Source organism: Sorghum bicolor, chromosome 1 (assembly GCF_000003195.3).
Source record: "Sorghum bicolor cultivar BTx623 chromosome 1, Sorghum_bicolor_NCBIv3, whole genome shotgun sequence".
Taxonomy (NCBI): Eukaryota; Viridiplantae; Streptophyta; class Magnoliopsida; order Poales; family Poaceae; genus Sorghum; species Sorghum bicolor.
Window position 1 is genome coordinate 2,552,509 of NC_012870.2, and position 10,264 is coordinate 2,562,772.

The window sequence follows — 10,264 nt, forward strand, 5'->3', positions numbered from 1 at the left end:
GAGAACGATGGAAAGATTTGTGAGCTTACTGTATGTATGTACCACCTTCAGAATCAACAGAGTTGAACATTCTCACTATGTAACATTATGTTCAAATGAAATGAAAGAACAACAGATTAGTACTCTCATATGGACTCATCTCTTCATATCAGTATTTCTTTCCTTTACAGGCCAAGCAGACAACCATCTTTGGTACATGACAGAGGTCCATGGCATACAAAACATTCTTAGAACTCAAGAATATTTTTTGTTCTTGCAACACTGGCATTGCCACATTGCTCCATGGAGAGTTTCTTCTTAGTAGCGATGTCAGCCACTACACTACTTGAAAATACTAGTTCAGTCTCATACAATGCAAACATCAGTAAACCCATTCAGCTAGTGAGAGCTACGTAAAACATGTATGCAGCTTAAAGATATGAGACTTTTTCTGATAATATATATTGTATGCAATTTGTACCGCAGCATAAAATGTATACAGCTACATTTGTTTTGCCCCTGGCTTTGCAGGATCGGCAAACCTGGGACAGCAGAGTTGTTCATCTGCTATGCTACTGTTCCGGTGAGAGAGAGCCAGCAGAAGCCGACTGGGTGGTTTTTTATTTTCAAGAGTTGATCACCAAGTTGCCATAAATTGATTACGTACCTGAATTTCTGAATCTTGCACGGTTACTTCTACTAGCCCGGTGCACAATGAAAAACTGAAGTTTTTTCACCACGATGAACCTATCAGTGCAGTGGATGGTGATGTCCCAAGAACACATCACCTCCAAGTCAACGAAGCTTTCCCTACGGATGTATCAGCAGTTCAGAGATCACACTAGTGTGATTAATCGGAGGAGGGTCCTTGTAGTTTGTTTACCTCCGGATGAACTAATCGGTGGCTGAATTACTGCGTTCAAGCAGGGTAGTCTCTGATAAAATGCTGACCATATGTGTTTTATCATTTGCAAGTGGAGAAATTTTGACAGCACAAAGATAGTCTTGTTAATTGAAGCAATATTATAGTGTGATGGAGCATATGAGTGGATATTAAAAAAAATGCTATTTCTGTTACTGTTGTCAAGCCTTGCATTTTGCACTTTTTTTGTTTTTTTTTTTGCTTCCAACTTAATGAAACGGCAGAGCACCTATCATAATTTGGTAAAAAAAATGCACTAAACGATTTGATTAATATGCCAATTTTCTTAATCGTCGATGCTAGTAGCTAAGTGTTTTCTTTTTGTCGCTGAATCATTCCCTGAATACCATTAATCAAGCAAAGTATTGGTCCGTGGCTGTATGTCGGTAGAAATAATGTAATCACAGTGCTAAACAACATGGCAACCTTATTTGACTTTTTTGGGGGTGGGTGGGTAGAACAACAAATTAGTACTCACCCATATAAGTCATCTCCCTTACAAGTTGCCATCTATTTTCAGTCGGTAGTCTATCATTCCCTTTACAAGCCAAAGAGACAACCATCTTTGGTACATTGGCAAAGTTCCACAACACCAAAGTATTTCTTAGAAATCAAGAATATTTGTTGACTCTTACAACACTGGCTTTACAACATTACAAAATTGTTTCATAGAGTTTTCTTCACCGTAGCACTTTCAGCCACTATCTGAAACTACTAGTTCAGCCTCAGTGAAGTACAACGTAAACATCAGCAGGGGAAAAGTGTGAGCTAAGTGAAACATCAGTTGGAATGAAACATATCAATAAATAAACTGGTTAGATAAAATGAAAAGCTAATTGGAATTTGACAGTATTAGCTTAATAAGTTCAGCCCTCCAGACAACAAAGACCTATTCACAGTACAAAAACAAAATGAGATGCTTTCCCAGTACAACGTAAACATCAGCAGGGGAAAAGTGTGAGCTAAGTGAAACATCAGTTGGATAGCTGCTAATAAGCATAAGTTGCATTCCCACCGTCTACCAAGTGCCTACAACACAAAATGAGATGCTAAACTTAAACTCTAGAGGGCACAATACCAGCACGAGCTGCAGCATAAGCATCTGCAAGGCCAGGAACAGAGTTCTTGTGACGGTCGATGAAGTTCGATTTGAAAGCCTCTTCTCTACAAAGAACTAATTGTAAAAGGTTTGTATTACTATTTAGCAATCCCTTTTCCTGCAAGGCCTTCATCACATGATGCCGCGGCACTAACCTCTTCTCCAGGCTGTAGGTGAGCAGTACAGACTTTTCCACAATGTACCGTGGCTCCATGGCAGCCTCGTTGCAAAGGAACTCAATCTTGCGAAGAAGAATCTCGTCAGATAATGCTATTATACCTGGCGTCTTGGATACTGCAGTGGAAACATCACACTCTGAACAACCAAGAGTCCTCTTAAAGAACTCAAGCTTGGCAGCAAGCTTCTCTTCGGACATACAGGAGACTATTGCAACTGCGTGCCCGAACCGCCCCGAAGTGGGAGGCACCCCAAGTTGTTCCGCCCGTGGCAGACACTCTTTCAAGCGTTCCAGGTTGTAGGTGAGCAACCGCGGGACGGTCAAACACAGCTGGGCAATATCTCGAACACCCCACTGACGAAACAACGCGATGTTAGGCTTGATTAAATTGTCAATGCTCGAGACGAGGAGGTTCCCGTTCCTCTTGGCGGCCACGAGGACCTTCTCAAACGAACCATAGAAGGAGATGAAGAACTCGAGCCTGGGAACGACATCGCAGCTGCGGAGAGCATGTGAGTCGATCAGGAGGAAGCTAGCAATCTGGGGAGTGGACAGACCGACGCGGTCACGGAGGGCAAGAAGGCGGGGGGCGATGTTCTTCACCGAAGCACGAAGGAGCAACGGGTCCGCGGAGACTACGGCGGCGATGTCGGCGCGGGAGAGGCCGGCCCCGGAGAGCAGGGCGAGGATGGAATCAGGGTTGGAGGCGGAGTTGAGGCGGGAGTAGGAAAGCTTATCCGGTGTTCTACGAGATTCCTTGGATAAATCGTGGGAGGCCTTCTTGGACACCTCGCGAGCTTGGGCGGGAGCGAGGCCGCAGGCGGTGACGAGGTAGCCCTCGAGGGAGAAGGGCACGCGGGAGGTGGCCTTGGAGGTGGAGATGAGGCGGCACGCGCCGGTGTGGATGGGGGAGGGAAGCGGTGACGCGGCGCGGAGCAGAGGGAGGAGGCGATTTCGGAGGCGCAGCAGCATGGCGGCGGCGGCGGCGGCGGCGGAGGGGCGGTTACGCCGTTGGCTCGCCGCGTGAGGAGGAGGAGGAGGAGGAGAATGGCCGAATGGGTGTGTCCGTGCGTGCGTGGAATCTCCCATCCTTCTTGAATTGCGGCCCATTTACTAGGCCCACGAAGGAGCCCAGCTGGAGCTCTCGGCTGAGTCCTCACTAAGTGGCTGCGGCGGCGCGGTGGCCACCCGCGGGACGCGGCGCTCACACGGAGTGCGGCAGGGCAGACCTAGGCCTTGTTTACTTGCAGAAAATTTTTACAAAATATAAATAGTAATATTTTCGTTTATATTTGATAAATATTGTTTAATCATAGGCTAATTAGGTTTAAAAGATTCGTCTCGCAAATTATATGTAAACTATGTAATTAGTTATCTTTTTTATCTATATTTAATACTTCATTCATATGCCGCAAGATTCGATGTGACAAAAAATCTAAAACATTTTACAAAATATTTGAAGAAGTAAACAAGGCCCTAGCGAGCAGGTCCTCCCATGCATGATGCATCGGAGGAGGAGGAGTGGCGTTACGCCGTTGCTGTCGGCTGTCCTCGCACGCCGCCTCCACTCCACAGGCGCCATGGCCAGGCGGTCCTCTGCTCTGCCATGGTATGTGAAGGACCCGGTCCGTTTCCATTTCTTTTCTCTCGGTGAGATTCGAATCACCTGGATTATTTAAAATTAGCGAATTAGTGTTTGCTTTATACATTGATTGATAATAAGAGTTTTGTTTATGCCAGTTTGACGGGTAATTCACGCTTTGTTTCTTTGGCTGATTTGTTGTGAAAGAAAAACACTGCTGTATGGTAGGTAAGCAGGAGTATAGGACTACATACATTTCGGTTGTGGCATGAAAACAAAGCTATTATTGTGGCAGGAAAGCACTAAGCAGGAGTGCAAGTTAATTTCCTGGTAAAAGCCTCCTGCAAGCAGAAGTATTTGTGTTGGTGTTGTGCCTTTTCATCACCCAGGTCTTATTTAGTTTACTCCAAAATCCAAAATTTTTTAAAGTTTTCTCATTACATCAAATCTTATGATATATACATGAAACATTAAATATAGATAAAACAAATACCATAGTCATTTGAGTTCTCCAATTTCTGTGGACTAACTTTCCGATCTGATAACAATAACATGCCTAGGGCCAGCTGACTGGATAGATGATGGTATCGGTATTCTGCAGGCCTTACAATGAAGTAAGTCTGACGTTAAAGGCACTTGCATTAGGAAAACATATAACATGGTAAATTCAAATCAGAATATAGTCTATTGGTTGCCTGTAATAATTTAATCACCCTGAAGTAGTGGGTAAACAGACAAGTAGTACAGGGTTCTTATTTTGATTGGACTTCAAAGGCATCTCACATTGTCAAGAAATATAGGGTTCTTGCCTTGTTTAGTTCGCAAAAATTTTAGTTTTTGGCTACTGTAACATTTTCGTTTTTATTTGACAAACATTGTCCAATCACGGAGTAACTAGGCTCAAAAGATTCATCTCACAAATTACAGGTAAACTGTGCAATTAGTTTTTTTTGTCTATGTTTAATGCTCCATGCATGAGACTAAAGATTCGATGTGACGGAAATCTTGAAAAATTTTGCGAACTAAACAAGGCCTTAATAGTCTTTCGGTGTTAGAAATCCTCCGTCACTTTTGTTTAGCTATCGGATTTCTGTTTGCGCTAACTTTCATCCACGAAGAACATGCTTAAATCCAGCTTTATTGGAGATGATATGAGTATGGAAAGGCTTTATCTGAAAGATGTAAGGATGCTCTTTTTTAGGTGCGCGAAGCCGTAACAATCTGCGATTTGTTATGCTTACATTTGGTATCCTTTAAGGGAGTCAAAAATGTTTTATGCACCAAGAAATCAGTAGTATTCAATAGCTGTCCAAATATTCAAATTAGATCCTTCTTTCCACCATGCAGCAGCTGATCTGTTTTTTACCAGCTTCGTGAACTTCATTGATCTATCTATTGCTTTGTTTCTCGGTTGCAGGCTGGGGATAGTTTTGCAACATTTTTCTCTAGAACCACATCCGATGGCTTATGCAAATAGTTGGTTCCTGAAAATGGTAGACCTCACCCCTACTAATACTATGAATTGCTGGTCTGGATCCTGAACGTTTTTATACAACTATGAATTGCTGAAGCCAGCAGATGGGTACATTTTATTATGCTGTTCTTGCAAGTTGCAAAAGGGATTCATTTTCACAACAGTTATGGTGCTTCCAAATTGTCTAGGCGACCAAAACATGCTTAAACCTTGAACGATCCTAGTAGAAGACGTAGTCCTGGGCTCCTGGTGCAATGTGTAGTAAGCCGATCTGTTGCAGCACCATTGTCCAGACATGAAGAGAGAAGCTTGGGTAACCAAGTCAAGATGCCAGTATGGAAGGAACAACAAATTAGTACTCTCGTATGAAGTCATGTCCCCTACAACTTGCCATTTATTTTCATATTAGTATCTCATTCCTTTACAGGCCAAACAGACAGCCATCTTTGGTACATGGCAGAGGTGCATGGCATACAAAACATTTCTTACAACTCAAGAAATTTTTGTTGTACTTGCAACACTGGCATTGCCAAATTGCTCCATCGAGAGTTTCTTAGTACTCCCTCCATCCAAAATTGTAAGTCATTCCAAGCATCTTGAAGAGTCAAAGTATTTTTACATTTGACCAAAATTATAGAGAAAAATACTAAGAATTATAATGTAAAGTGAGTATACTATGAAAATATAGTTAAGAAAGAATCTAATGATACTTAGTTGGTATCATAATAATTATTATTTTATTATATAAATTCGGTCAAACTTAGAAAAATTTGACTCTCCAAGATTTTTGGAATGACTTACAATTTGGGATGGAGGGAGTAGTTATTTCGGCCACTACTTGGAAGTAAAAGTTCAGTCTCGTACAATGCAAAAACCGGTAAACCCATTCAGCTAGTGAGAGCTACATAAAACATCAGTTGTAATAAAAAAATACTGATAAAAATGGTTAGATACAAGGAAAAGTAATACTCTCGTATTCCAATTAGCTTAATAAGTTCTACAACAAAGAATTATTCAGAGAAGGAAAACTGCGTTAAGGATAACCTTCAGCAATGTCCTAACTCCTAAACAGAAGAATAAACTAACAAGCTTGATCATTAAGGCTGTAGAATAAGTCACACCCAGCTCCTTCATAAATTACTTATAACTTGAATTTGAAATATACATGAGGAATAAAAAATCACTAGTGGTTCTCTTGCAGAAATCAGAATCTGAAAAAAAATGAAAGAATACTGTCATATGAAGTTCTCTCCGTTACAACATGGCATTTATTTTCATATTAGTATTTCATTCCTTTACGGGCCAAACAGACAACCATCATTGGTCCATGGCATCCAAAACATTTCTTAGAAATCAAAAATATTTAGTTGTTCTTGCAACATTGGCATTACCAAATTGTATCATAGAGAATTTCTTTTGATTTCAGCCAAACTACTAGTTCAGTCTTATAGAATGCAAATATTAGTAACCCATTCAGCTAGTGACAGCAATGTAAAATATCAGTTGTAATAAAACATACTGAGAAAAATGATTAGGATAAAAAGAAAAGCAACACTCTCAGATCCCAATAAGCTTATTAAGTTATACAACAAAGACTTATTCAGAGAAGGAAAACTAAGTTAAGGATAACTTTCAGCCATGTCCTAACTTCTAAGTAGAAGAAGAAACTAACAAGCTTGCACATTAAAAAATTACTAGTGGTTCATTAAGAAACTAACAAGGCTGTAGAATAAGCCGCACTCAGCTCCTTAAAAAATTACTTGAAATTGAAATATACATCAGTAATCAGAATTCACTAGTGGTTCTCTTGCAGAAATCAGAATCGAAAATGCGTGCACAGTGGACAGCTGCTAATGAGCATGAGTTACAGTTCCACCACCTACCTAAAACACAAAAGGAGATGCAAAATTAGACTTTAGAGGGCACAATACCAGCATGAGCCGCAGCATAAGCATCTGCAAGGCCGGGAACAGAGTCCTCGTGACAGTCGATGAACTTTGATTTGAAAGTCTCCTCTCCTAATTTAATTATTCTGAAAAAATTTGTATTGCTACTCAGCAACCTCTTTTCCTTCAGGACCGTCAGGACATTATGCCGCGGTACTAGCCTCTTCTCCAGGCTGTATGTGAGCAGGACAGGTCTTTCCACAATGTACCGTGGCTCCATTGCAGCTTCGTTGACAAGGAACTCAATCTTGCGAAGAAGAATCTCGTCAGATAATGCTATTATAGCTGGAGTCTTGGACACTGCAGTGGAAACCTCAGACTCCGAACAACCAAGAGTCCTCTTAAAGAACTCAAGCTTGGCAGCAAGCTTCTCTTCGGACACACAGGCAATGACAGACACTGCTTGCCCGAACAGCCCTGAAGTGGGAGGCACAAGTTGTTCCGCCCGTGCCAGAAACTCTTTGACGCGTTGCGGGTTGTAGGTAAGCACCCGCGGGAAGTTTGAACACAGCTGGGCAACATCTCGAACACCCCACTGACGAAACAAAGCTATGTTGGGCTTGATTGACCTCTCAAGGCTCGCGATGAGGAGGATCCGGTTCCTTTTTGAGGCTTCCAGGACCTTCTCTAACGAACCGTAGAAGGAGATGAAAAACTCGAGCCTAGGTACGACGTCGCAGCAGCGGAGAGCACGTGAGTCGACCAGGAGGAAGCGAGCGATTTGGGTGGTGGAAAGACCGACGCGGTCGCGGAGAGCAAGAAGGCGGGGGCCGATGTTCTTCACCGAAGCGCGGAGGAGCAGCGGGTCTGCGGAGACGACGGCGGCAATGTCGGCGCGGGAGAGGCCGACGCCGGAGAGCAGGGCGAGGATGGCATCAGGGTTGGAGGCGGAGTTGAGGCGTGGGGAGTAGGGGAGCTTATTCGGTGTTTCCCTGGATAAATCGTGGGACGCCTTCTTGGACGCCTTGCGGGCTTCAGCGGGAGTGAGGCCGCAGGCGGTGACGAGGTAGCCCTCGAGGGAGAAGGGCGCGGGGTGGGTGGAGAGGAAGCGCCACGCGCAGGGGTGGGTGGGGGGGGAGGGTAGCGGGGAGGCGGCTCGGACCAGAGAGAGGAAGCTACTCCGGAGGCGCAGCATGGCGGCCGGCGGCGGAAGGGCAAGGGAAGGAGAGTACGTACTACTGGATTATTGAAATTGGGCTATTCCCTCCACTATTGGGCTTGGGCTTTATTCGCTGATTTCTCAGTTTGGGCGAGCCCAGCCTGTGCATACCCTTCGCTGGGCTATTTCTTCAATCATTGTTCAGTATTGTCATATCGCATACAGAGATTAACGTGGATTAGCTTATTAATAATTTTGCAATCTCTACGTCAAAAATAACTTTTAATCAATCATGCAATCATCAACAAAGGAGTTATCCAGACTCTAGAGAACTGAAAATTCAGAAGGCGCTCAAAACAGAGGGTGCCAGCACTGTAAACCCAGAATGCACAGTATTACATATAGGAAGAAAAACATTATAAATATCATACACATTCTATAAAGAAATATTTTGAGAATTACTCAACAGACAACCATCTCTGGTACATCGGCAGAGGGCCGCGACACCCAGAACAATTATATAGAAATCAAGAGCACATTCGGTCCCTACAACATTGGATTACCAAACTGTTTCATAGAGAGTTTCTTCACGGTAGTGAATTCAGCTGCTACCTAAAACTACTTGTTCATACAATGTTAGCATGCATCAGTAGAAACTAAAAATAATCCATTCAGCTGGTGAGACCCACGTAAAACATCAGTTGGAAAATATCATCCTGATAAAAAATGGTTGGACAAAAGGAAAATCTAATACTGTGAAAATCATATTAGCTAACACGTTCCACAACAAGGACTAATTCAGAGAAGGAAGTTGAAGTCAAGGATAAACTTCACTACTTCAGCCATGTGCTAGCCAGAGAAACTAATAAACATGCACGTGGACAATGTATGAGCAGTCAGAGATCACTGGTGATTCTCTTGCAAATGGAAAAGGCCTGCACAGCTGCTAATAAGCATGAGTTACAGTTCCACCATAGACCATACGGTCCATACGCCTGAAGTCCTGAACCACATAATGAGATGCTTAAATTACACTCTAGAGGACACAATACCAGCACGAGCTACAGCATAAGCATGTGCAAGGCCAGGAACAGAGTCCTTGTGAGTTGTGACAGTCGATGAACTTTGGTTTGAATGTCTCCTCTCCTACAACAAGAGCCTTGTAGACCTTGAGAATGTTTGTATTGCTATTCAGCAATCCCTTTTCCTACAGGACCTTCATGACATTATGCCGTGGCACTAACCTCTTCTCCAGGCTGTATGTGAGCAGGTCAGGCTTTTCCACAATGTACCGTGGCTTCATGGCAGCCTCGTTAACAAGGAACTCAAAAATCTTGCCAAGAAGAATCTTGTCACATAATGCTATTATAGCTGGCCTCTTGGACACTGCATCAGTGGAAACCTCACGCTCCAAGACAACCAAGAGTCCTCTTGAAGAACTCAAGCTTGGCCGCAACTTTTTTTTTTTTTTTGAACGAACAGAGGGACAAGGAGCCCCTACTGGAATATAAAAGCAAAAAACAGTAAGGAATTACAAACCTTCTCTTCGGACTTACAGGAAACGACGAGAACTGCGTTGCTGAAGAGCCCCGAAGTGGGAGAGACCTCGAGTTGTTCCGTCCGTGGCAGACACTCTTTCAAGCGTTCCGTGTTATAGGTGAGCAACCGCGGGACGGTTGAACACATATGGGTAATATCTCGAACACCCCATTGACAAAACAAAGTTATGTTGGGCTTGATTTACCTCAAAACGTGGTGCCCGAGAGCCACTGCGAGGTTTGTGGTGACCTGGATGAGAATTTGTACCACATCCTCTTCAGTTGCCCACTCGCCAAATGTTTTTGGCGCGAGGTAAAGAAGCTGCTGGGAGTGTCACTCTCCGACTTGCCCCTTGGTCGTGGGAGACGGAGATCCTAAACCCCAAGGCATGGCCGGCTAGAACCCTGGCAACGGTAATTTGTGGATCATGGGTCGTGTGGACGATG

The 10,264-nt window shown here is 43.5% G+C and overlaps 1 protein-coding gene across 1 annotated transcript; it reads right to left on the minus strand.

Moving 5' to 3' along the window:
- On the minus strand, positions 1,686-8,315 carry LOC8057363. Its single transcript, XM_002466145.2, has 2 exons — positions 7,146-8,315; positions 1,686-3,288 (listed from the first exon to the last, which is right to left on the minus strand). The coding sequence occupies exons 1-2, from the start codon at positions 8,313-8,315 to the stop codon at positions 1,957-1,959; spliced, it is 2,502 nt and encodes an 833-aa protein (XP_002466190.2). The 3' UTR covers positions 1,686-1,956.